Consider the following 27,882-nt stretch of genomic DNA (forward strand, 5'->3'; position numbering starts at 1 on the left):
TGGAAAAGCTGTTTCACCTCAAAGGGGACAGTGTCCTGATGAAGGACACAGTGTCCTCCTGGTGAAGGACACCAACTTCTTGAAATCCAAGTTGTTCATGAGATGGGAAAAACGCCATCATCCCGCTCAAACTCCATCATTTCCTTCCTGCCCCTCCAAGCAGGATACAAGGCATGCGGGAGACACTGAAGGAATTTACTGGCCTGTGTTCCAGAAACTTTCTTAGAAATTCAGCAAATACACACGCTCCCTCAAAAAGAATCATTTGTTACTTCCATCACTGGAAATTTGAATTAGATCAATTATAACAGCACGAGGGGCCAATGCCACACAGGGTAATCTGTCACCATCCTGCTCTTCCATATCTAAGAAAAAAAGATGACTCCATATTTCATAAACTCTTTGAAAATGAATAGAGAGTGAAGGGAACATCAAATTATCTTCCACCTCCACAGACAGAAGTAAAGACATGCTTTGAAAACAAGTTTATTAATGCTGGTTTCAAGCTATATTCCTAGATGGGAGCACAGGTTTTCTCAATGAATAGGCAGGTAGGAGCTAGAAAATTGTACGAGTGGGGCTGAAGAACACAGAGGAAAGTTGAAAATACCCAATGGATGGAGGATCAGGCTTGTGTGACGTGACAAAAACATGACAAAAACAACCTGTACACAACTACAGGTCATCAGGCCCTGCCTCTGATGGGGAAGGAAGGCAAGGGTTCATTGGCCATCACATCTCCCGAGCAGAATGGCGTGAAGTTACTGAGGTTGTGATTTTTACAACATTTCTGATGAGAATCCTTTTGCCAGCAGCTAAAATACTTGAAAATCATTTCAACGATATTTTACAATGTGGATTTGTAACTTCTGTGCTCACTAGCCTGCGCATAGATATAAGCACAGGCACCTGTTCTCTATAGTGAACCATCCACCATCCCCTCAGTCCCTCCCTCATACAAAATCCTGGTGGAAGGACTGGATACGACTTTGGAACTCTCCTCCTGCTCTCTCCTGCTCCTTTTCCGCCTCCAAATCACTCCACAACAGGCACCTCACAGATGAGCTAATTACCACATCTTGGTTTAACTAGAAATAATAGTCAAATACGGTTTCTTGAACAAGCATTAACTGAATGTCCACACCAGGGGTTTATCATCGGAGCCCAGCGCTGACTCTGAGCCTTGGGCTGGGATGTTGTTGGGTCTGGCCAGCTCAGAGGGCTGGCAGGGGACATCAGGCCTGTCTGCACCCCACAGATGTGTTGGGAAGCACTGCTCCTCTCTGCAGTCCCATATAGTCTCTGGAGCTTTTTACTGTCTTCACAATGGCGTCATTCAACACGCAACAAGACAGAATCACAGGATCCCAGCCTGGTGGGGGCTGAAGGGACCTCTGCAGATCCCCCAGTCCAAGCCCTGCTCACGCAGGGTCACAGAGCAGATCACACAGGTGGGTCCAGGCGGGTTTCAATGTCTCACAGAAGGAGACTCCACACCCGCTCTGGGCAGCCTGGGCCAGGCTCTGGCACCTCCCAGCAAACAAGTTTCTGCTCATGTTCAGATGGAGCCTCCTGTGTTGCAGTCTGTGCCCGTTGTCCCTCACCCTGGCGTTGGGCACCACTGAACAGAGTCTGGTCCATCCTCTGACAGCCACCCTGAAATATTGATCCCATTGATCAGATCCCTCTCAGCTTCTCTTCTCCAGCTCAACAGCTCCAGCTCTCTCAGTCTCTCCTCACAAGAAAGAAGCTCCAGACCCCTCAGCATCTTTGTAGCCCACTGCTGGACTCTGTGCAGTTATTCCTTCTTAAACTGGGGAGCCCAGAACTGGACACAACTCCAGATGTGGCATCACCAGGGCAGAGCAGAGCGGAAGGAACAACCTCCCTTGACCTGCTGGTCATACCTCTCCTAATGCACCCCAGGTACCATTGGATTACTCTCATCCTTCAGGTTTGCTCGGGCCCTGAGCATCCCCAGCCCCATGTGACCGCACTGCAGCCGAGGTGGGAGCCATACCTTGTAGTCCATCTGCTCGGAGCAGTTAAACACGTACACCATGATGCCCAGGGCTCGCCCCAAATCTTTCGTAGTCTCCGTCTTGCCAGTGCCCGCAGGGCCTGCAGGTGCTCCGCTCATGGTCAGGTGCAGTGACTGGGTCAGGGTGATGTAACATCTTCCACAGTGAATGATGAATGAAAAAAGGAAATATGTCCAATAGGTCAACTGTGGGCTGCAGGGCAATAGCACTAGAGCATTGCACTCAGCAGAGCCTCTCCTCTGAAAAGCTGTACGTGAGCAGGGGTCATGTCTGAGCTGAAAGCCTTCTTGGCATTAATTACCACCTCTGCTCAGCTCTGTTTTCTCCAAGAGATACTCATCTTCCACCAAGGTCTGCCCAAACCTCTTCATGTCCAGCTTGTGTTCTCTCTGGATCCTCATACAACTCATGGATATTGGGCACATCTCAGGCAGTATGAGAAAAGGACAGCTTTTCTGGAAGACCTGTCACTGACAGAAACCTGCTCAGGTGGCCTGTGAGTGAACCCAACTCAAAGCTGCAGCAAGTCCCAAAGTTTCTCCATCATGTTGATGATGGACACTGGGGTGGTGTCCACATGTGAGTATCTATACTACCTGTATAAGCCACAGAGGTGTAGTCAATATAGCCAACAAAACCTGATGATACCTGGGGGCTTGACGCAGCTGACTAACACAGGTGACTAGAGCCACCTGAGATGCTCTTGGTTGCTGAAATGTCACATAGGGTGGAGAGATATGACAAGGGGTCCATAGGAGACTTTTACACTTCTGGATTGGCAGCTGGAAGCCAGGTGGGACAACACAGAGTATCTCAAGTAACCCTAGGTGTCCCCACTGAGGCAACCAGGTAGATGTCTGCTTCAAGATGGGATGAAAGCTCTCTAGACTCACCAGCTTTATGGACTGTGGACATCTTGTGCACAGGAAGACACCCACAAGTGTTTTAATGTGTGAGCTGAATCCCACCCAGGGATCTGATGTACAAATTCCCCAGAGGGTACCACCAAAAACCAGATAAGAGTTAGAGCTCGACCACTGGAGTGCTGGGACATGGAGACAGAACAAGAGGGATACAGGTGTCTGAACTAAATCCATCTTTGGTTGGCATCTCTCTCTCTACCTGTGTGGCAAAGCCCAGCTATGACATTGTGTCCCAGGGACTTACCTGTCGGTCAGCGGAGTGATCACAAGCCGAGGGGTATTGCCAAGGTATTCATAGGAGTACAGGAACTGGGCGTCACAGATGTTGGCAAAGCAGTGCCGTTCCTCATCTGACCATCTGTGCCGGAGCTGTGACAGCCAAATGAAGGCCTGGGCATTGTCCACCTGCAACACACCCACAAACACCATCACAGGAAGGCCGGGGATGCCAGACACATGCAGCTCGGGGGCCAAAATAGCGACTGCTATAAAATTTTCATGGGGGATGACTGGTCCTCACTGCAAGGCAGGTGTGGTGAGGAAGGCCGCCTCCTTGCAATGCGGTGAGAAATGTCACCTCCCCATCTCCCATCAGTAAAGGGGAGGAACCAAATTAGTGACCACATTGGTGGGAGAGGAAAAAATTAATGGCCAAGAGAAAGAGCCTTACAAAAAGACTCCTGAATAGATTTAAGAAGCAGCAAGTCATGAAGAAGGTCTCATAACGCAACCAGAGTGAGAGAAGGAGCAGAGGCCATCTAGACAAGGAAGAGGTTGCAGACAGCACCAAGGAAACAGACTGGGACAGGTGGACAAAGACAGGCACGGCCAGCGCTCTCTGCACAACCAGCAGGCAGGTCCAGATGCATCACTTCACCCCAGGCTGGACCGAGGCACCACTGAGCCCAGCTGAGCCTTGAAGACAGAAACCCTGTGAGCAGCCTGGCTGCCTCTGAGATGACACAGATGAGGGAAGAGCCACAACCCAATACATTCAGGGCATCTTCCCACCCACCTGCAAGGCTAAACACTTGGCATGGTGTCAGGGACAGGGGAGTAGTGTGGGAGAGGTGTTGCAGGAGAAGGGAGTCCCACATAAGTCCCTGTGGCCCCACACCAGACAAAGGACGCTACAAAGAACAAAGCTTGAATGCTTTTTCTTACTTTCTAAAGTCAAAACTGAGACTGAGTCCAGCAGCCTCCCAACACACCACCATCATCCACCAGCACATGTCTCGGCACCAGGACGCAGTGCCGCGCTCTCACTCCTGGTGTGAATCTGCAGCAACTACAAGTTGGTGTTGCAGGGCCATGACACAGCACAGCTCTGCAGGCTTACAGGGGCTTTCTGCACACTTACTACAAACACTGTAGAAATAAATTTAGTCATACGTCTCCCACTGAGACCGGCAGTGATCTGAATGGCCAGTGGTTGGGCCCCCTGAAGCCCCCTCTCCAGCACCCACAGAACTGTGCTGAACTGCCAACACCAACCTTCTGTGCTATCATCTTTGCCACCACATCCCGAGCATGCACGTCGATGGTGCAAATGGTCATGATTTTCTGTCTGTCGCCCTTGGAGAGCTGCCCGATCAGCATGGTAACGAGGGTGTTCAGCTGGGTCACTTGCTTCTTGTGCTATTCCTTCATCGCATTCTCGTAGCCTTCCTCCACCCTGGCAAAGGCAATCCCAACCTCGGTTGTCCACCAGATCTGGGTGCAGCAAAGCGCCACCTAGGGAAATAGGCTGGTTCAGTATCAGGGAAAATACCAAAGCTTCCTTATGTTCAAGAGTGTCGGATCCACAGGGAGATCAAGGATGAAACATCCGTGACATGAAATTAAGTATTTTTTCATACAGTAGTCACAGCAGACAGTACAACAAGGATCTGCTCCATGACATTCATTTAAAACACCATATCAGTGATAGGCACATTTAGCAGCTAGTTATAAGTAAATCAGCACCTTTCACATGCCTGACACAGCAGAGGAGGAAGAGTTGGAGACCACGAGGTTGTCAGAGGTGCATCTGAGGGGCTCTTCACTCTTATCAGGCCTCACCACTTTGCCTTCCTGCTGCACCTCTCACTGCTCTGGCTGTACAGACTGCACTGCCCAAGCCCCTGGGCTCTGTCACCCAACCAAGAGCCCCAACCAGAGCATGGAGCTCAGCCTGAAAACTCCATCAGGAGACCGCCAGGATAAAGGACAACTCATCCTCCCTCTCTCCTGGATAGCAAGGCGGAGGCCAGAAACATGCCTGTCCACAGCTGCTGAAAGAAGGGAAGGGCAGGACTGATGGGGAACCCAAGAGCTACCTTTCCACGAGCCAGCCTGAGTGGTGATAAGAAGCAGTGGCAGATACCTGGGCAGGATAGTCAAAGAGCCATTGTTCCCTTGGTTTTTCCTCATAAGCCATGACGGCTTCTGTCATCTCATCTCTCACAGTAGCCCTCATGCTGTCTAGTACATGACTGAGCCAGACTTCAACCTGGAAAAGAGATTAAATCCCAGTAACACATTTGCTCTTCTTAAGTGCCTTTGGTAATTAGTGAAGATAGGAAATGAGGCAAGCATCTCAGTTCTCTTTAGACTGGACATGAGGGAAAGGTTCTTCACCCAGAGGTGCTGGACACTGAACAGGCTCCCAGGGAGGTGTCACAGCCCCAACCTGACAGTGTTCAAGGAGAGACTGGACAACGTCCTCAGACACACGGGGTGACCTGTGGGGTTGTCACTGCAGGGACAGGACTTGGACTCCATGATCCTGGTGGGTCCCTTCCAGCTCAGGACATTCTATGAGTTAACCAAACCTCACAGCCTCCTTCAGACTGGGTAGATTTGGCTAATTCTGGTACTGTAGGATTAGCATCTACTTCCAGACACCAAGAACAGAAGACAGATTTTTTTCTTGAACTCTAGCTACAGGAGGAACCAAAATGAACTCCGTCAATGAATAATTTGGTCAGGTGTGTTCCACCTCCAGGCCATGACAGAATCCCTGGTGGGATGTGGGCAGTCTGCCAGCAGCAGAAGAAAGATGCTGCCAAACTTGGGAACACAATTCCTGCTGAATTTCATATTTCACAGGCAAAGCCCTCAACAAGAAGACAGACTGAACGCAGCAAGCTCCATTGCTGGGGAGCTCAGTAGCCGGTATTACGTACTTTAGCTTCCTGTAATAGACCATGCAGAAAGGTGAAACTACCAGGATAGATAAGCTGAGCAGTAGCTTGATTCTTACATTTCATACTTTCACTCGTGGTATGAAATGATGAAGACTTGAGAAACAGGTAAAAGGCCTTCTCCTGCCAAACACACCCGTGCAGAGGTACTATGGAATAGCTTAGTCTCTTTTCAGTCTGCATCCCCTCCCTCACCGAGGATATTTGTAGCAAGCTTTAAGACTAACCTTCAAAAGGTCTTAGAAAAAATCAAATTAAAAACCTAGTCAGAAAAATGGCACAGCTCTTTCTCTCACAGTGGACTGCGACATCCACGTCCCCCCTTAGTGAGGACCTATCCAGAGTGACACGAAAGGTTGTGGTGTAAGGAGGTACTAAATCACCACCTCTTCCAGCTTTTCTCATGCACCAGGGGAGAGCAGTGAAGCTCTATGACGTCTTGGCAAGGGATCTCACACGAGGGGCAGGGGAGCAGACTCCACCGGACAGTTCTGATAGACAAGGACTTCCCTCTCACCTGCCCACTGCAGTCACAGGGCTCGCTGAAGCTGACGTACTCCTCCTCTCTACTGTACATTCCCAGGCCAACCTTGGTTGGCTTTTGCTCAGAGTCCAGCTGGAATTTCATCCTGGCCAAGCTGTCAAAGAGTTTGGAAAGATGACGTTGCACCTGCAAAACGGGTTGTGTAAATAAAGCAACCGAGATAGGACGAGCGGAATGAAGATCACTATACATGTCACAAGCAAAATCATGTTAACAAAATATCTTGGATATTTAGGTAGCACCACATCTTCTCAAATGTGGCCAACATACTGCGAACAAAAGCCTCTTGCTGTCTCTTGTAATACTTCCACCTATTTCTACGTAATTTAGAAAACAGACATGCCTTAATAAATCATGTTTCTCCATTGGGAAATCTTCCATACAGAGCAAAAGCATAGAAAACATTGAAACACCTCATGACTCCTACCCCAAATTTCCCTACATGTAGTGATGAGAAGTCTGTAGCCATTTCTCCACCTCATCCTATTCTCAGCACAACGTGGAGCTTTCTTCACTATGAACTTTCCTGTTTTTCCACTACTAGAAACTGATTTTGTGCTAGTGAAATATCCTAAATTCTCTTTCATGGAAAAGAAAGATCTTTATTTCTGCCTAAGACCTATGATAAACAGCCCAGACCTCCTATAGAACAACCATGTTCACCAAAAGCACTCTTCCAGAAGGAAAAGAATAATTCAGTTCTTTCCTGTTCACCTCCATCTGAGTCTGCAAAGCCAACAGGGAGATGCTGTGGGCTCTCAACATCAGCATCTGCCTGCTGGGAGCTGAGCAGGTCACCAGCACTTCTTCCAGACCACTGCGTAACACACAACTGCATCACTGCGCGCCCCACGCCAATGAAGGTGAGATTCTCCTAGGATTGACGTCCCCACAGAAAGGGGAAGCTCCCAAAGCAGTCCCAGACAGGAGCTGCCTCTCTCAATTACAGCAGAGAGGTAGAAAAACTCCCATAGGGGAGATGAGAAATGAGGGAAAGGGACCTGGGGGTCCTGGGGACAGCAGGGTGAGCATGAGCCAGCACTGGGCCCTTGTGGCCAGGAAGCCAATGGGACCTGGGGTGGGTTAGAAGGGGGTGGTCAGTAGGTCAGAGAGGTTCTCCTGCCCCTCTGCTCTGCCCTGGGGAGACCACACCTGGAATATTGTGTCCAGTTGTGGCCCCTCAGCTCCAGAAGGACAGGGAACTGCTGCAGAGAGTCCAGTGCAGCCACCAAGATGCTGAAGGGAGTGGAGCATCTCCCGTGTGAGGAAAGGCTGAGGGAGCTGGGGCTCTGGAGCTGGACAAGAGGAGACTGAGGGGGGACTCATTCATGTTTACAGATATATAAAGGGGGAGTGTCAGGAGGATGGAGCCAGGCTCTCCTCGGTGACAACCAGTGATAGGACAAGGGGCAATGGGTTCAAACTGGAACACAGGAGGTTTCACTTAAATTTGAGAAGAAACTTCTTCCCGGTGAGGGTGGCAGAGCCTGGCCCAGGCTGCCCAGGGAGGCTGTGGAGTCTCCTTCTCTGCAGACATTCAAACCCCCTGGACCCCTTCCTGTGGAACCTCAGCTGGGTGTTCCTGCTCCATGGGGGGATTGCACTGGATGAGCTTTCCAGGGCCCTTCCAACCCTGACATTCTGGGATTCTGCGTGAGATGCCCAATGCTCTGATGCTTTCAGAGAAGGAAGGGTGGAGGTGGATTTGTCCATCTAATTCTGACTCACTGACTCACAAAGAACTACAACCCTCCCTCTCATGAGCTGTGCTGCAAGTGGACGCAGCTTCTCACACACATACAAGCAGGGCCAAACCCTGGGAGGTGCTAAGTGACTCTGAGAAGCACAGGGCACTCAGCATCCCCCCAGATCACAGAATCATTTTGGGTGGAAGAAACCCTCAGGATCAAGTCCAGCCATACCCTAGCTCTGGCACTAATCCATGTCCCTAAGAACCTCGTCTAAATGTCTTTTAAACCCCTCCAGGGATGGTGACTCCAGCACTGCCCTGGGCAGCCTGTTCCCATGCCCCACAGCCCTTTCTGGGAAGAATTTTTTTACAATATCCAATCTGAACCTCCCCTGGCACAACTTGAGGCCATTAAGCGTATCTTGAGGCCATAAGCTTATCTCTTTTCAAACCGTAAGTAAACCGTAGAAACTTTTTCTTACATCTAGAAGCTTCTGGTCACAAATCCCCAGCTGCCCCTTCCCAGACCCTGTCCAGTCTGGAGGGTTCGGACACAACCCCAGCACTCGCTGCGATCCTGCTGCCAGAGCCCGAGCGCACCTGAATCTGCACAAGTTCAGCACCCAGTTCACGAGGATAATGTCATTGTGTATTTAATCCTCCTTTAGGAATCATCAGACTTTGAAACTACATTGGGAAGGCTGAGAGTGTATCTATGTATGATACTGCTTGACATTTACTTTGATTTTACTGCAAATACTTTTGAATAACAGAAAACACCAGGAATTTCTTCTTACTCAACAGAGCATTTCAACACAGTATCTTTGCTTCCTGTGTTTTTTTTTCCTCTTCATTTTAAATATCAATCAACTATGTATTTATGATACTCTGTGGGCTGAAATCACCCAGCAGCAGACACAGATAGAAGCAGCGTTAAAGGTTAGAGGTAAACAACAGCATTTCCAAATACACATGCAAACCTGCTCCATTCCTGTGCTCACATCAATACTGAAAACGGTGGAAAGCCTGAAGAAAGTGAAAATACTCGCTACCAAAAGACAGAATTAGGACTTTGTTCATCATCCAACACTCGCCTTTTGCTGTGAACGTTTTGACTGGTTTTATGCACCAACCTCTGAATAAAAGATGCGTCCCAAACAAGGCCAAGCAGAGCTGTGCAGGGGTGGGTGGCAACCCAAGGAAGTCCTGCCTTGGCCACAGCCACTGTCTGACCACCAGCTGTCTTACCTCTTCCAGGCTGTGTTCTGCTCTTCCCCTGTAAACAGGCCATCCCAAAGACCTTTGCATGGGGGAAGGAAGGAGTGGCTGACTAGCAGATGTCTCCTCTGCCTAAAAACAGAGACGTCTCCAAGCCCTCGGTTGTCAACACTGTCACATTTGAATGATCGGTCTGTGGCTCTTTCAACAACAGATGCTGTTTGCTGGCATCCCAGCTTGGGGAACCAAGCTCAGCAACAAGTTTTGGCTGAGATCCTCAAGAAATGGTTTCCCCCAACCTCACTGTATCCCAGCAGAAACAAACCCACTGTTTTTATGGTATCAAGAACATAGCTCTGCTCTGTGCAGTGCTTTCAGAACCATCTGCAAGCATCACCAGGGACAGATGGGACAACATACAGTGTGCGCATTGCCTTTCAGAGACGACAGATGAAGGCCAGCAGTGAAAGAGTTATTGTTAATCCAAGTGAGGGTGGGAGAAAAGGCACTCAAGAAAGGATAAGCTACAGCTGAGTCCCTAGACAGCATCTTCCACCCTGACATTACTGACAGCTGGAAAATGTGAAGGTGACATAGTGCAAGGCTTACCAGCTGTGGGTTGGTGCCATTGGAAGGAATATCCAATAAATCTGCTGAAGAAACAAAGTAAAATCTGGGAAAGGCCAATCTTTTCATGTCCAAATATTCAGCCAAAGCCTTCTCACACAGGGACAACCTGGGGAGAAGAGCAGAAAAATAGAGCCCAGGACAGGCGGGTGAATATCCTTTAATGTGTCGTGCTACAGTTTGGGTTATCGAGCAGATTCTCCCCTCCCATGGGGAAATGCCAGACATGAGCTGAGCCTGCAGGCTGGTCCTTTACAGCATTTTCCAAATAGATAACAAAGCACATAGTAACTCATAGATCTCTCTCCACTCCCAAGGGTCAAACAGACAAAGAGTCAGAGAATCCTCACCAAAAAGCAGAAACACAGGTGGAAGAAGAGGCTAGAAAGGCTTTGCAGTCTGACTTACTGTTTTAGACAAGCTCTCAACTGCCACAGGTGATTTCACACTAGGATGAAAGTTTCCAAAACTGCTTTTATTCTAATGAGCACATTTTAAAGTCTGATTCAAACCTACTCAGCTTTTTGTGCTTGTGAAGCCTGAAAAGAAACTTGTTTGCTCCGTTCTAAAATGAATCTCTCAGTGTTTACATGTTAAACTGCTGCTGAGCTTTCAAAGTTCATAAATAACATGCAGTTAGTCCTCTGTGGGGAACACGGGCCTTATCTGTTTAGGAAGTAAAATTAGATCTCTATTTTAAATGGATAGTTATTACTGACACAACAGCTATCACGTTAACTTGTTAGGTGTGTTCCAGGTAGAGTAGCTCATATGTTAGGTGAGAACTGTATCCATCTCTGGACATGAAGGTCTTTCTCAGGGAGTTTAGTTATACCATCTGGGAAGGGTACACACACAAAGATAATTTTGTTAATTAAAGCACATGGGATCAGCTCTGCTGCAGATATCCCTGCTTGGACTGCTAAATAGATATTTAAGACACCAAATTTGGGGTGGCAGTGAGGCCACATGTTATTAAAACCAACTGAGTGCCTAGCTTTGTATGTGTGCAAATCAATATTCAAGATAAGAGTTTGCACATACGCAAAGCCAGAATCCACCTTGGGGGCTTCAGGGTGATGGATCATGAATAAAAAGACTCAATGTGTGAATGCAAAGAACGCACAGTCCAGAAGGAAAGCCTTGGAGCACAGGTTAAACCAACTTATTAGAGCTGATCCCAGTCTCTGACAAAATCCTGGGACTGAAGTTGTACCTACCTACTCTGAATGTCCTCCAGTTGTTGGGACAGACCTGGTTTATTGGTGGCCTCAACCACATTTGGGGTTTTCTGAGTTTCATAGGCCAGTTCTTTAAAGTCCACATCAATCCCTTCAAAGCGTTTGGAGTCCTAAAAAGCAACACAAACATGTTCATGGTAAAACATGGATTTTGTGCTAAAGGTCTCCATCCTCTGGGTGCTGTCTTTGGGTTGAGGGGAAAACCTTCTGTCCAGTGCAGACAGGGACCCCTCCACCATTCCAGAATGGCTCTTCCACTGACTTGCCTGAAACTGGTCTGCAAACAGGCACTTGCCTTCTTGTCGCTGTATCCCAAAGGGGTTGTGGATAAAGTGCTCCATGCAGGAGGCAATGTCTAGGACCAACCATTTTCATGGGATTTAATTCCCCTTGGAAAACCTCATAAATCTCTCTCTCCCATGTCCAGGTGAAGTACCAAGTTTCCCTGGCTGCAGCAGCAGGAGATGCTCCCACACCGTGGAAAGGCTCCCAGCCTCATGTGAGTGCACTCCTCCCCTCCTGCTACAGCACAGGAATCCCAACACCCATCCACAAAACGGGTATGATGACTCTTGTAGAGGAGAGCCCTGCCTTGCCTTCAATGAGGGTATGGAAACCCCACGTCAGCACCGGAGGCCCACATCAACAATTATGCTCCATATCTAACAGGGACTCTGAATTTCTGGAGCTAAACACTGAAGAATAAAGCAAGCTATGTTCAAAACATCTCTGCTCCTCCCTTCTTCCCAGGTCAGGCCTCCTAAGTGAGGCGGGACACTGAACAAGTGTTCCAAGCAGTCCAGGTAACACTTCCACGCTACCCTGTGTTCAGCCCCAGGAGCAAGGCTCCATCTGGAAGGTTGAGCCCTCCCTACACTCACGCCACAGATCCAGCTCCAGGTGAGCATCCCACAGCCTGTCAGCACATCCCCCCAGCCCTGGATGCATCCTGAGGGTGCTCAGCTACAGAGACTTTGAGCTTCAGTCTTTCTTTTACGGAAGAGAAGCTGCTGACTGAGCCACCTGTGTCCCTGGAGCCAAGAGGGCCCCGTGTCCTGGTGCATCCAGCACAGCACGGCCAGCCGGGCAGGGAGGGGATTGTCCCGCTCTGCTCTGTGCTGGGGCGGCCTCACCTGCAGCATTCACTGTGTGCAGGGCTGGGGACACAGGAGAAAAGGAGATAAAGCTACTGGAGAGTGTCCAGAGGGACATGAAGCTGGTGAAGGTTTGGAGGGGAAACCGTATGAGGAGCGGCTGAAGTCCCTGGGTTTGCTCAGCTGGAGCAGAGCAGACTGAGGGCAGAGCTCATGGGGCTGCAGGTTCCTCAGCAGGAGCAGGAGGGGCAGGGCTGAGCTCTTCTCTGTGACAGTGACAGAGCCCAGGGAATGGCAGAAGATGTGCCAGGGAGGGTCAGTGGGACATGAGGAAAAGGTTCTTCACCCAGAGGTGCTGGACACTGAACAGGCTCCCAGGGAGGGGTCACAGCCCCAACCTGACAGTGTTCAAGGAGAGACTGGACAACGTCCTCAGACACATGGGGTGAATTGTGGGGTGTCCTGTGCAGGGACAGGAGTTGGACTTGACAATCCTGATGGGTCCTTCCAAGTCAGGACATCCTATGGTTCTATGGTTCATACCACTGCCAGACAGCTACTGAGATGCAGACAGCTGCCCAGCAGGATGCAAATGTAAATCATGATGCAATTTCATACATGACATTAGATAGCTCCTGGATATTAAGAGCTTGCTGGCACATGGTACAGCCTCAGGGCACTGGTTATCAGCACCTGTATATATTGCCCAGTGAGCGAGGTGTGCCCAGAATCATAGAATCATTTAGCTGGAGGAGACCACTGAGATCACTGAGTCCAACCATAACCTAAATCTAGTACTAAACCATGTTCCTCATCTATACATCTTCCAGGGATGGTGACTCCAGCACTGCCCTGGGCAGCCTGTTCCAATGCCCCACAGCCCTTTGGGGAAGAAATTGTTCCCCACATCCAACCTCAGCCTCCCCTGGCGCAACTTGAGGCCGTTTCCTCTGCTCCTGGCGCTTGTTCCTGGGGAGCAGAGCCCGACCCCCCTGGCTCCAAGCTCCCTTCAGGCAGTTCAGAGATCAGAAGGTCTCCCCTCAGCTCCTGTTCTCCAGCTGAATCCCCCAGGTCCCTCAGCCGCTCCCATCACACTTGTGCTCCAGCCCCTCACCAGCTCCATTCCCTTCTCTCAACTTGCTCCAGCACCACAAGGGCTTTCTTGGTGTGAGGGGCCAAAAACTGCCCCCCGGACACTCAGCACAGCGTGCTCTCTGAAGCAGATGGAGGAACAGTCCAAGCAGAGCAGAGTGCAGGGTTGGAGACGGAACAGTGTGTTGTCCAGGGGTCAATGGGCTGCGCACATCCCCTCGTGGGTGTTCGTCCCACAGTGGTGCTGTCAGCGATGCTGCTCGTGAACAGGGACGGGGGTCACACAGCCAACTGTGGGTCACTCGTGAGTGAAAGGCAGGTTCCTCCACAGGGCTGCGAGCGGTCCAGCGGGGCCAGGAACAAGCTTGGAAGATTTTCTAAATAATCAAGAGAATAGGGAATAAGACTGGAAGCTGGACTCAAAGACAGCCCTGAGGAGGTCACAACCCTGAGGAGGGCATCAGTGACAACTCTGCTCAATTTTCTGAAGCTGAAGTGGGAGAAGAGCTGCTCTCCTGCTGCACCAGCACTGGAGGCAGGGAAGCGGATACTGCAAAGCTGCCTGGTCCAGCTCTGATTTGACAATTTGCACCATCTGAGTAATTATCTCCGTCTTCTCCCCTCCAAGGAAAGAGGGAACATGCCTGTATCACTGAAGGAAGCCAGCAGCCTCCTGCTCAGCCTCCAGGAACTCTGCATCTGCTGTGCAATGGTGGAGGGGAGGAAAAACAGTTTCTCAGCAGGGTTCAGGCACAACCAACAGTACAAAAACAGCCTGGGGCAACACTGGGGAAACTGCTGTAGCATTAAGGGAGCCTCCAAGAAAGCAATGCAGCAAGAGAACAGTCCTGCTTGGGGGAACACGGCAATACAGACAACCTTCTTCTGTGTAATGGAGGCTCTTCTTCAACGCTTTCCACACAGGAAAAATAGGATTTGGGATTTCATACCTTAGGAAGCTGTGCCCGTATATCTTCTGAGCCTATGAATGTGCTCTCCAAGTGAGACCACGTACGCTGCACTTCGAACCAGAGAGAAATGACGGAATCTGTTGTGGACAGCTTCCTCTGCCATATGGACACTTCCTCCAAGAAGAAAGCAATACATTTGGATGTCATTAAATTCTGCAGCTGCACCTGGTTGTCTTCTACAGTTTCTATGAGTTCCTCGTCTGACTTCAGCAACGGGATGTTCGTCCGGGGGTGAGGCTCATACTGAAACTCCATGGTGCTCCAAGTCATTTTTAGCTCCTTCAGGACTTTCTCCATACTCATTTCTCGTTCCGCTTTGTCCACAATGCCACGAACCTCATCCTCAAAGTTATGGAGGTTGAGCTTCAGGAGGTCAGCCAGCGTGGTGTCCGAGTCCATCACAAACCTCACACCCGTCACCTGCATCAGCTGATTCCAGTGCCTTTCCCTAATGGCGGGATTTTGAAGTTCTGCCACAGCTTTCAGGGCCGTCAGCATGTTCTTCACCTTGCTGTCCAGCCCAGTGAAAGCATCCCACGCCCTCACCTCCTTATCCAAATTCCGAATCTCTCTTGCAAACTTTTTACACTCCAGATCCATGTTTTCCACGTTAATATCCGCCCATTTGGTGGTCTGCCAGTCATCAAGGCAAGTGCCCACAAGGGAGATCATAGCCCAGAGCTCTTTGAGAAGACACAGCTCCTTTCGGCACTGCTTCAGTTGTTTATAGTCTGGCACTATGACTTCAAACAGACCAGCTGATTCATAAATCGAGGTCATGGCTGACTCCATTTGTTTAATCTCAATGTGCTTTGTATCCAGCAGTTGATAAGGCTTTTTGGGGTCAAACCTAGAAAGAAATGTTCATTCTTCATAAGTGATATTGTAACAACTTCTAAAGAAAACATAAAACAAATGGTGCCTCTGAGACACAAAGCAGACATGATACATCTATAGTACCCATTGATGGTGCAGCCACATGGCACTGCTGACAACCCCTTTAAGCAATATTGTGCACTCAGCATCCAGATTGAATCTCTTGCTAACACCTTACAGTGTTTGCAGGGACAAAACACCCAGGGCATAACAGATACAACACCGTGAGCAGGTAGGAAATGTATGCAAGGGTTCAAGAACACATCCTCAGGACACTCCGAGATGATCCCATGAAGCTTTTCTTCCTCAGGGCTTCTCTGATGTTATAATTTCACTGTACCTGAATGGTGCTTCTTTCCGAAATCGCTCTCTGAATCTGTGTTGCTCAACATCAAACGCCGCACAGCTCTTGCGCACAACTGTCATTTCGTTCGCCTGCAGAGGAGCCACATGCTGCTTCACAGCTATCGCCAGCTTCTTTATATTGTTCCATTTTTCTGGCAGCTCCTGCAAGCAAAATTTAAATGACGGTAGGCAGTATTTGCTATTTGATATAAGATGTGACTGATCTGTTTATGGACAATCACAGAACAGGAAAAGCAACAGATTCCATGCCTAAAACTGCAAGGAAGTTTTGTTGTGATGCAAAAGCTAAACACAATTTGGGATAAAACTTATCAGTTATCCACAATTTTGAAGACGAATGAAGACTGAGACTTTAAAACTGACTGCTCTGATTGCAAAAACATGTTAAATAACTTCAGAAGAAGGGTCCCAGACCAGATCCTGGGCTCCCAGGATGGCTCGGTGGTTGAGAGAGCACAGTTCTCCTGACACCGAGCCCAGCGGGACCCAGAGCTGGCTGGAGGCAGGAGGGTGGGCTGAGGATGCAAGTTCATCAGATCGTCCGGCTTCCCAGAGCTAATTAAGAAACAGAGCCTGGGAAATTTCCAGCCAGCTCTTAGAGCAGAAGATATTATGCCAGAAGGACTTCTACAGAGCTTTCTGGGGCAAATCCCTCCAGCCTGCCTGTATAATATTAGTACTAAATAAGACAGTTTCTTTCTCAGGACTGCATCCAAGCTGCTGGTGCACAGCACTGCTAACAATCCACCCTTTGCACCTGGGATTTTATTTAGAAAGAGATTTGATTTCTTCTCTTCTCACTAGACTTCTCGAGCCAAATCCTCACCCCAGACAGTGACACCAGCCAGGGCTCTGCTGTCCTCAAGTCCCACAGCTTTGCTCTCCCACTTCCCCAGGTACTGTGCCAGCCTACAGGAAAGACTTTGGGCTTCTTTTCATCCCAGTGCACATAGTTGAGAAGACTAATGGAGATGCACCAACACTATGCAAAGAAGCGAAATAACCTGGAGGCAGCAGAGGCGGCCAGAGCAGGGCCAGTCCCTCCTGAGGGGTCTCTTTCTGGCACTTCATGTTCCAGTCTCTGTAGAAATCACTATCCATGACCATAGCAGGGCACACATGGAGCTGCTTCCTTGTCCTTCTCATACAAACTATCAGCTCCAGCCCATCCATCTTCATGGCCATGGAGGGAGCGGTACCTGGAGGAACTTACTTTGGTTTTCCTACTGTGTACAGCAGTGAATGAATTATTCAACTATGTGTTGCTGTCACTTGCCAGAAAGAACGAAACTGTTTTGTTATCTCCTCCATCTGAATGGCTGCCCTGCATACCTCATTTCTTCTGTCAGAAAAATAAATCAGTTGTTCAAATCTACACGCACAAACAGGCACCAAGCAAGCAGCTCTTGGGCAGAGGAATCAGCAGAGCTGGGTTCCCCATAGCACCATTTTTTATGCTGAACTGAAGCTGCTGTAGCAGCCAAAACATTCATTTAATGCAGCTCTTCTGTTTTTCAGGGTGTCTGTAGGAATCCAGTTATCTTTAGGACCCTTACCCGTGTCAGATTTGGTGATACAACCATCCGTGGATCACGGCTGCACCAGCAGAAAACTGGGGGATTGCTGAACCCCGCTCAGGTCCCATCCAAGCCTGCAGCAGAGGGAGGAACTTCTCCCCAAAAAGCTCTGCCTTAAACCTGGTGTCCTACACAGAGCCCTCTGCACACAACGCCCCGTGACTAAGGGGTATCCATCAGTACGCAGCCACACGCTCCTCCACCGTAACATGGTGACTGCTGCCAGTTCCCCAAGGCTGGCTGGGCATCCCACAGGCTTTTCCAACCTTCACCTCATGGTCCCCTGTCCAGAAATGAGAAGAATTCCCCAAAGAAAAATTGATTCATCAGGGCCAGATGTGGAAAGGTGCTGAAATACTTTCATAACGTGCTCCCAGTGATGTCCTTTGGGTCAAGCAGATTGGGTGTTATAGACCTAGTGGAGGACTGAAGTCCTATGAGAAGGCGACTCCTCTGCCAACATTATCCTTCCCATCTCCACAGTTGCCAAGAACTGGCTTATTTAAAAATAATTATAATTCAAACTAATTAACAAATGTATTTGAAAATGCATTAATTTTTTTCAAGAGTAATCGCTGAGAGTTGGAGCAGGCAATTCTATGTTTTTCATACATAACAAAAGGCTTAATCTCTGCTTTAAAAGAAAAACCTCAATATAACTCCAAAATTTAGAGCTATTAAGGCACATCCCACAATAGTAAAATACTATCCACTGAGGCCCTCTAATGACAGGGAGTGGGGCTTTAAATACTCCTGCAATGCTCTTAAGCTCATACTCTTTGACGCTGGCTACTTGGCAAACCGCCGTGTCCACCGCAGCTTTTCACCCACCTCCAGTTGCTTATAGACTTCCTCCGGCAGCTCTTGCTCGTACGTCTTCAGCAGTTCGACGGTTTGCTTCAGGGGCTCGAACATGGCATCGGTGACACTGTGCCTTTCCTTAACGGCCAGGAGATGCCCCATGATCTCCACCAAACCATCATAATCGCCTTTTTCAACCTTTTTGCTCAAACCTTTGTCAGCAGTTTTTATGAACTCGTCCAGGTCAGACAAGCTGTAGAACACAAAACAGGAAAGCACCAAATGAGAGCAGTTCCTACCGGAATCATCCAGGCAGCTGGACTGGCACGGAGAGGGAAAGGCCTGGCTAACTCTGCCCATCACATGGCAACATGCTGAGGGCATCAGAACCACAGTTCATGCTCACAGGGATCCATAGATGTGGTACGGCTTCCTGTGAGGAACGGATAAATGGGTTGGGACTTCACAGGTTGGAGAAAAGGCATTTGAGGAGCACAAGTCTTACGAGGAGCAGCTGAGGGAGCTGGGGCTGTTCAGCCTGGAGAACAGGAGATGAGGGGAGACCTGATCTCTGCAACTGTCTGAAAGGAGGTTGGAGCATGGAGGGGGTTGGTCTCTTCTCTCAGGTAGCAAGTGATAAGATAAAATGGCCTCAAATTTCTCCAGGGGAGGTTCAGATTGGGTATTAGGAAAAAAATTATTCACAGAAATGGCTGTCGGGCCTTGGAACAGGCTGCCCTGGGCAGTGGTGGAGTCACCATCCCTGGAGGGGTTGGATAGACATATAGATGAGGTTCTCAGGGACATGGGGTAGTGCCAGAGTTAGGTTATGGTTGGACTCTGTGATCTTGATGGTCTCTTCCAACCAAACAGATTCTATGACTCTATCCTATGATTCTATAAGGGAGACCTGTGAGCTCGGGTCTGTGGTCTGAAGAGAGTGAATGTGAAAGGACAGTTTTCATGTCATCTCTTCCAATACAAGAATTCAACAAATGAACCTGGTAGGTTGTAAAGCTACAACAAACAGGGATTCTTCTTCGCACGCTGCCTTATTTCAGAGGGTAAGTCTCTGCTGCAGAAGGATGCAGATGTTAAAAATTCACAGCGGTTCAGAAAAGCAACCGAACATTTGTGGGAGAAAAAAAAATCCATCCAGGTCTTTAGATACAAAGGTACAACCCATGACTCTCAAAGTCCTCAGGTATGAATGGTTAGAGACAAGGAGACTATTTGGGGGAAGTTTCCCTACCTGCTTCTTGATCTCACCAGCTGCTGGACACTGTTAGCAGAGCTTGATGGGCTCCTGGATCTTTGGTCCTTTCCATTCTTCCCTTCTCAAAACGCTTCCTTTTGAAGTGCCCGCTTAAATTCTGTGGATGCTGCTGGACCAAAACATAGCCCTAAACACTTCACCTATTAAAGACTAAACTGCTGAGTCAGGAGCTCTTAATAAGAACTCCTAAATGCCTGTTCTAACCTATGCAAAAACCTCTTTGCACAGGAATTATCGTGCTGAAAAGAACACAAGAGATCACAGCAGCCACCACACGCAGCAGCCTTCACTAGTACATATGTCTGTAAATATTTCTTCGTAAGCATCCAAGCCCTGTGGCATCCTTCAGCTGCTACTACTCAAATAAATCACCTAACACATCATCCTGCAGAGACCAGGCGGCTGAGCAGCTATTCAGAGCAGGGAACACATGTTAATGCAAAACTTACATCCAAAGCTCCTCCTTTTTGTAACCTTGAAACTGCCTCCCCATGACTGCTCATGCCAGGCAACCCAAATTACTTTTTTTACAAAGAGTGCACTCAAAAGAGCACTGCATTTAGAAACGGAGCAAGTATCTCATGGCATTAATGCAGCTTTACTGATGGCAAATTCAACAAAATAAGCATAGAGCCCTAGAAGAGATTAGATTAGTTGGACCAGGATGAACAGACAAACAGACATCCTGTCCAACACCACACAGTAGGTCGTAGGAGCATCAGCTCGCAGGATGTCGATGGTACCGAGTTCGTGGAACTGTTTGCACTTTACACACTCAGCTGGACCAGCTGCTCCCAGCAGAGACGAGGGGATGAAAGTTAGCAGAGATGCGATGGAGCTGGCAGGGGGTGTGTGCCCCCTCCTCTTGCTCCTGTATTAGCCTTTTGCTTATCAGTGTGAAATGATAAAGCCCAGCCAACACAAGAGAAACCCACTTTGGTTCTGGGAAGAAGAGGTAGAACGGTTCCTACCTGTGCATGACGTGGTCCATGAGATGCTGCTTGAACACCAAGCTCCACCGTTTAATCACATTCAGCAGAGACGCTTTGAAAGGCCGAGCATCAACTTTCATCCAACTCTGGAAAATGCTGATGGGCTCGATGCGATTCACCTCCTCATAGATCTTCTCGTAGGAGTCAATCTGCTCTCGGAACTGCTGCAGCGTGGGAGGTGACTCAGGGACCCCGTTCTCTGCATGGGCCTCGATTTCTGCCGCAGTGAGAATGTGCCCGTAGAGGAGGAACTGGCGGAAGAACTCCTTTCTGTCCTCCCCGTACAGGTAGGAGTAGTGGTCGAAGGCACTGCGGTAATCACAGCAGGCCGCCGTCACGGCCTGCACACGCCCCATCAGCTCATGGCGCATGTCGGCCAGGTCAGCCATGTCCTCCATGTCAGCCTGGAGAGAAGAGGAGAGGAGCTCGCAGTGATGCGGGGGCAGCGTGGCACCTCCTCACTGCCACACAGCGTGAGGGAGCTCCACAGCCACGGACCTGGTAGTGGAGGAAGCCGCTGTGCTCAGCCAGCCTGGGCACCAGCGATGAGATCCGGTAGATGTCGTTGAGAAGACCTTCCACCACGTCGTAGAAGCCATCGTTTGTGCCAGGGTCCAAGGAGGGTTGACATATCAAATCTGGGATCACCAAATCCAGCTGCACCTCAAACAGGGGAGGAAGCCCTGCCTTGGGATCTGGTAGGGAAGAACAGAGGTGCCAGGTTGTTTTTGAAGGGGAGAAAAGTGATCTAGAGCCACCACTAACATCCCACCACAAGACACACACATGCCCCACAGGGACACCAGGCAGGTGGGACACCCACTCGCTGGGTCCAGTGACATTGTGTCTGCATACAACGCAGAGGGGAGGCTGCCAAACCAGCTGGTGTTCTGGTACCCACAGGAGATACTGGAGAACAGATGAGACACAAGTGATTTAAGGACCGGAAAAATGCTGTGGAGGGAAGCCTTAAAGAGACCAGGCTCTTCAGCTAATCAAAAGGGAGTCTGAGAGCTGAACAATTACAGCGCATAAGTACTTAAAGAGGAGAAAAACAACAGGAACCAAGAGGCTCTTTAATTTAGTGGAGAAAGGCATGAAAAAATAAAACACCAACTGGTTTCACAAATGTGAAATTATGTGCTTGTTTTTAACAAGATGGTGAGGAACTGGATGCAATTCTCCAGCTCAGTGTGCCTCCACATCCAGGAGGGAAGCGTTCTGAAGATGTGCTTTAGCTGGACACAGCTGCTCTCAGCAGAGTGACCCTCTGTGGCAGCCTTAGGCAGGAGCTCTGCTTTGGTGACCCCTCTCCTCACTCCTCAGTGATGGAGGTTTTTCTTTCATGTCTTTCATCCACAGAACCAACTCTTGAGACTCTCCACAAACGAAAGGTTGTGTCACCTTGATGCTTTGTGCATGGGAGGTCAGGAGATGGCTGATGCCCAAGAACAGACTTGGAATGATGCCTCAATTTTGTCTGTTCACAAATCCCAGCAAATGGTGCACAGTCATCTCTGTCCCTTCCCTTGAGCAAGGCTTTGCTCCAGTGACCAGGGGACAGAGTTACCCTCTGAGTCTGGAGGCTCCTCCAGCACTTGCTGTAGACAATGCAAGAGGCAGAGTAGAAAGACCACCACAAGTCAAAGCACAAAACAGAAACTTCCTTTTGGTGAGACTGAAGATGGTATCACGGCCAGAGCTGAGGAACCAGCAGTTACCTGTGTTTTCGAGGAGGTACTTGAGTGAGCACTCAATGGCAGTGAAGAATCCATCCAGAACTATCTCATCCACGTAATCCACATAGGCCTTCCAGATGTCAGATGCTGGGTCTGCAAGTAAGAGGCTCTGGTTTTCCTGGAAGAAAAAGACGACACTTTGAAATACAGCGGGGCTGAGTCTGTCCTACAAGAGCTGCCCACAGCTGAGGACTCATGGCAATGAGCACACAGGTACCAGCCCTGCGGGGGGTGAGAAACCAGACAGACGGATGTTGCTGCTGGTAGCATGGCCACAATTTTCTCCTTCTGTCAAGGGCTGCTTTGTCATCTGAAGCAACTCAAAATAATCACAAGGTAAAAATGGAGTGCGTGAGAGACTTAGCAGCCCTGCAACCTTCTCCTCCCTCTTCTCTGAGGCCAAAGGGCTCAAGGGTGCTTTGCAGACCTGGGCCAAAGGCTCATCCCAATGCATGACGCCTCAGTCCTTGTGGCCTGTATAATGTTACCTTGGGTGGATGAGTCCTTCCAAGTGGACTGCTTACACCTCTGCCCTACAAATGGTCATCTCAAAACAAGAGAACTTTAAAATTCAGAAAAGGGTTTTTAAATAAACCAAGTGAAAATAGTTAAAGATTGGGATCAGAAGACAAAGGGTTGGCTTACAGCCTCCCTTCTCAGCTTATTGCGTTCCTTACCTCCAGGCAAGTTCACAGTCAGGAAATTCACGGTTTTCTAGGCCACAGAATGGCCCCATCCTTCTTGCGTCTCCTCTTCCACACCCACAAGACCAGCCTGGGTATCCATCCCCTGCACCTCCCAGGCTCTGCCGTGATCCTGTTCCGGCCTTGCTATGCCCTCTGAGGGCTCTTTCTCCTAAGCCTGCCAGGGGCTCTCAACACAGGCACGGGCTCAAAAAAAACGTAAGGTCCAGCTTGCAGTCTGCTGCCAGGGGTTCAAAGCTGGCTGTATTTCATCTCTGGGGACACAGGAGAGGGTGCCATTCCCAGTGGCATGGCAGCTTGGCACACATGAGATCATAGAATCATTCTGGTTGGAAGAGACCCTCAAGATCATCGAATCCAACCATAACCTAACTCCACCACTAACCCATGTCCCTAAGAACCCCATCTGTACATTTGTTAACACCTCCAGGGATGTGACTCCACCACTGCTCTGGGCAGCCTATTCCAAAGCTTCACAATCCTCTCTGTGAATTATTTTTTCCTAATATCCAATCTGAACTTTCCTTGGTGCAACTTGAGGCCACTTCCTCTCATCCTATCTCTTACTACTTGGGAGAAGAGACCAACCCCCTCCATGCTCCAACCTCCTTTCAGACAGTTGCAGAGAGCAAGAAGGTCTGGCCTCAGCCTCCTCAAGATAGAGTGGCATTGCCAATTGGGCTTGAGTCAACCCAGAGTTGCTGCTCCCCAACTTTACACATCAACGCTGAGTGATTAAACTGTTAACAGAGCAAGCCAGGGCTCTGGTGCCTTGCAGACTCACCTCCACATTTTGCTGACACAAGAGAAAGGGGAACTTCACAGGACTGAACACTATGGGAATGCCCATTTGAAAGCACCACCCCCTCTTCACCGTCCCATGCCCTTGTATTTGACAATGCCCCCTTGTCACTGGTGTTCTACTGAACCTTTACTCCAGAGGCCTCATCCTGGTGCAAAAGGGCAATGCAAGCCAGCATCTCACTGTCCTGCCTGTGCTTGTGGGTGCACGTACCCAAACTCTCTGTGCTCTTCTCTCAGCAGCCTCAAGACTCCCCTGCTCAAAAGAAGACCTGAACACCCAAGGGAAACACAGCAGACCAGCTCTTGGCCCCTTTGCTGCTGTTCCTCCAGGTTTGACCAGCACAGCAGGACAGAGGCATGGGGACATCCTATTTTGGGCCACGGTGCCTTTCCCTCCCCAGGACCTTCATGCTGCTTTGCAGTTGGTCCTGCCCTGTGAGCCACCAGAGCAGCGGTGCCAGCCCTTCTGCCTTGGCCACAGCCCCGTGTTCTCTCCGGTCAATTTAGGAAGTGTTCCCATCTTTTGGGTGTAGCTGGAGGTGGTTGAGCCTGTCACAGCTGTAGCAGCAGGACAACGTGGGCGTAGTAAAATCCTCGCCGTGGGTTCAGAGGGTACAGAAGTGGGTCAGAAGCCCAAGGCTGAGTGCAGACAGTGAAGTAAGGTGAGCAACAAGGGCTCAGTGTCCCAGAGAGGGTCAGCCCAGTCTCTCCAGAGTCCAAGGCCAGATGGTGACCCTCAGGAGTGGGCTGGACCTAAAATCCATCTGCCTTCCAGCCAAGGTGCTGTCCCTGACACGCTAAAACCTCTGGGCAGGTGAGGCGCAGAGATTTGGGCTTTCTCCTGCTCTGCAAAGAGGACTCTCAGCTCTGGCAAAGCCACTGGAAAAAACCCAGGGTTCAGACAGCAGCTTTTTTCTTGTTACTCAGCTTCTCCCTGGACTGACAGCGTCACCTCCTGCTCCCACAGAGGAACAACAAGCCTAAAGCAGAAAGGTCAGCCACAGCCAGCTGCCTCTCCATTTTAAGGTGAATATTTCGGAGGAGTTTTTCCTCTGAGCAGGATCCCAAAGCCTGATGCACGACTCCCCTCTAGTGGCTTCACAAGAACCAGGACTGGGAGCCAGACTGGGCTGCATCGGCTCCCACTCCTGCTCCAAACTCGGTGCCTGGTCAGCAGCCCCGCACACTCAGCTGTACCAGCTCACCCATCAAAGTATTCCTTAATCAACAACAGGTAAGTTTTTCAAATGAGTTAAGGGAGTTAATTTTAAGGTGAAGCAGCTCTGGACATTTTCACCAGAGCGGAGAGACACCCAGAGCCTATGAAGAGTCAACAAACCCCTGGAGAAGGTCCCCCCTCACCTTCACCAGCAGATGAATCCTCTGCCCTGACTCTCGGACAAGGCTGTAACGCCGTTCCAGGCGGTCCTGACAGTCCTCCAGGCTCAGCAGCGATTCTCTTTTACAATCTCTTCTCACAAATATGGGCGACGCCCACGATCCCACGATGGTCTGGATCTCCTCAACATTGTTTTTGGCTTTCTGTATCCTCTGCTCGAGGTCATGGACATCATCCATCACCATGGAGATGTGATCCCAGACACCTGGTAAAAAATGAGATGATTGACTACTTTTTTTCAGAGCTGCATGGCCAAGCTCTTGTGCACTCTCCATAAGACTTTTCCCCCACGGTTTCATGTATTTCTCACCCATCATTAACACAAGAGACTTACCACCTCAACCAAAAGAGTCACTTCTAGCTCCCTCCTACCCCAACAATCCATGGTACAGCTGCAGCCTCTGTTTTCTGCCAGGAGCACCAGCACCGTGGGGACGTCTGACACTTCCCCCTTTCCCGTACCCAGATTTAATCTGCTACCAGAGAGAGAACAAGGACAACAGGCTGAGTGTTCCTGCCACTGTCACTAGAGCAGGGACCCACAGCCCCACAAACACAGGCTGTGACAGCCCAAGGTACCAGCGAGGGCTGCATTTAGATTCAGGGAACTTCATCTGCAGGAAAGTCCCTTCATCTTTGTTGTGCAATGGAGAAAGAGTTTTTCAGCATGAGGAATTCTGCTTTGCAAGTTCCCAAGGGAGGACACTTGTTCCTGTTCATACCACAAGCCTGATGACAGAAATATATATTCCAACAGCGAGCAGTTTGCTTTCACCAAGAGGAAACAAATTGTCTTCCTCCATTCTGCTTTGCAGTTAAAACTGATCAAGCAAGAACACTGGTTAAATCATCCCAAAGTCACGGTGCACAAACCTCACCACTAACCACAGTATTTCATCTGGCTGGAAAGGATAACGAGGTGGCCCTGGCCCCCACCGGGAGAAGTCTGTCCCAAGCCAGATGGCTGGGCCAAGGGGTCCCAGTCCCTGCACAACTCAGGGAGAAAGCAGTGCCTTGGGGACACAGGGACATGACCACACAGTGGGTCACTTGGGCTGGCACGGGCAGGGAGCAGACTCTTCAACCCCAGCCTTGCCAGCTCTCACAAACCCCAATCTTGCCGTTTCCTCAGCATCACTGCTTACAGGGCAGCCTCTCTTCCCCAAAAGCCCAGAGGGAAGCTGAAGGGATCAGGATCCTGTCCCCAGCCCAAGCAGATCAAGGTAAGATGGGAAGGAGCAGGCAGGCTGGGGGCTGCCCTTTGTCTCCCCAGTGCTGGCTCTGCTGGAGAGTCCCCTGCCCTGCTGTGAACTGTCACTGGGAACCAGGTGATGGAGGCTGGGGACATGGGAGGAATCTGATGAGACCCAAGTGAGCAGGTTAACCATGAGCAATGTGCCCTGTGGCCAAGAAGGTTGATGGTACCTGGGCTGCGTGAGTAGGAGTGTGGCCAGCAGGTCGAGGGAGGTGAATCCTCCCCCTCTGCTCTGCACTCGTGAGGCCCCATCTGAGTGGTGTGTCCAGTTCTGGGCACCCCAGTTTAAGAAGGACAAGGAATTACTGGGGAGAGCCCAGCGGTGGCTACCAAGATGCTGAGGGGTCTAGAGCATTTTTCTTCTGAGGAAAGGCTGAGAGAGCTGGGGCTGTTGAGCTGGAGAAGAGAAGCTGAGAGGGATCTGATCAATGGGATCAATATCTCAGGGTGGGTGTCAGAGGATGGAGCAGACTCTGTTCAGTGGTGCCCAGCACCAGGGTGAGGGGCAACGGGTACAGACTGAAACACAGGAGGCTCCATCTGAACATGAGCAGAAACTTGTTTGCTGGGAGGTGCCAGAGCCTGGCCCAGGCTGCCCAGAGCGGGTGTGGAGTCTCCTTCTCTGAGACATTGAAACCCGCCTGGACCCACCTGTGTGATCTGCTCTGTGACCCTGCATGAGCAGGGGGGTTGGACTGGGAGATCTCCAGAGGTCTCTTCAGCCCTCACCAGTCTGGGATTCTGTGAAATCCTGTACGGCCTCTTTTGCCCTAACACAGAGCTAGCTCACCCTCCATCTTCCAGTTGAGTGTTTCTTCTGCCTTCTTCAGCTTCAAGTTAATATCCCACAGCTGCTCCTGTATGAGAGGGTATTCGACCTCCAGGACTGTCTTCAGGACCTTGTTGTATCTGTTCACCATCAGCTCCAAGTTGGCCGCCAGCTGCCGGTATGACTCCTTGGAGGAATAGATTTCTGCTGCCGTGGGTGGGATGGCTCCCAGCCGGCTGCCAGACAGGTAGCTCAGCTCCCTCAGCACCGACACCAGCTGCAGAAACAAGGCAGAGAGCTGAATGTGAGACAATCCTCCCCATTCACCTGGTAGACACCCTCCCGTCAATTCTGGGGATCTTAGGGGGTTCCTGCTGTTTTATTCACAAAGCAGTACGCTCTGAGAAGGGCCTGGACACCTCCTAGTCCAGACCATCTCCCTCCCTTTGATCTTTGCCTCTGATTTGCTTCCCAATCAAAGACATATAGCTCTGTTAACTACCCAGCCAGCAAACCCTGTGCAGCCTCTAAAAGCCATGATGATCTCTGGTCTTCTCAGCTATCCTCATCAATACAGTCTTTCAGCAATACTGTGCCTGCAGGAGGAGGCACAACCAAAAGCATCTTTGAGTTGTGATGGAACGGGATTGAGTGGGTTATTAAACTATAAACCCAAGTAGAAGTGAGTCCCTGCAAC

The 27,882-nt window shown here is 49.8% G+C and overlaps 1 protein-coding gene across 1 annotated transcript; it reads right to left on the reverse strand.

Moving 5' to 3' along the window:
- Positions 1-6,529: 6,529 nt before the first annotated feature.
- LOC139826893 (dynein axonemal heavy chain 9-like) lies at positions 6,530-27,459 on the reverse strand. The gene is made up of 11 exons (XM_071803277.1): positions 27,207-27,459; positions 25,125-25,366; positions 22,237-22,372; positions 21,014-21,210; positions 20,495-20,919; positions 18,278-18,500; positions 15,844-16,010; positions 14,607-15,477; positions 11,450-11,580; positions 10,212-10,338; positions 6,530-6,820 (listed from the first exon to the last, which is right to left on the reverse strand). Exons 1-11 carry the CDS (start codon positions 27,334-27,336, stop codon positions 6,530-6,532), a joined length of 2,940 nt encoding a protein of 979 aa, XP_071659378.1. The 5' UTR covers positions 27,337-27,459.
- Between the last annotated feature and the right edge of the window lie 423 nt (positions 27,460-27,882).

Source organism: Patagioenas fasciata, unplaced genomic scaffold, assembly GCF_037038585.1.
Source record: "Patagioenas fasciata isolate bPatFas1 unplaced genomic scaffold, bPatFas1.hap1 Unplaced_6, whole genome shotgun sequence".
In the NCBI taxonomy this organism is placed as follows: domain Eukaryota; kingdom Metazoa; phylum Chordata; class Aves; order Columbiformes; family Columbidae; genus Patagioenas; species Patagioenas fasciata.

Excerpts from the sequence above, each read along its gene's own strand:
- LOC139826893 (XM_071803277.1), bottom strand. The coding sequence starts at position 27,336 with ATGGTGAACAGATACAACAAGGTCCTGAAGACAGTCCTGGAGGTCGAA. Across the intron at positions 15,478-15,843 it reads CGGAAAGAAGCACCATTCAG|GTTTGACCCCAAAAAGCCTT; the intron begins GTACAGTGAAAT and ends ATTTCTTTCTAG. Across the intron at positions 6,821-10,211 it reads ATGGCACCAACCCACAGCTG|GTGCAACGTCATCTTTCCAA; the intron begins GTAAGCCTTGCA and ends CCCGTTTTGCAG.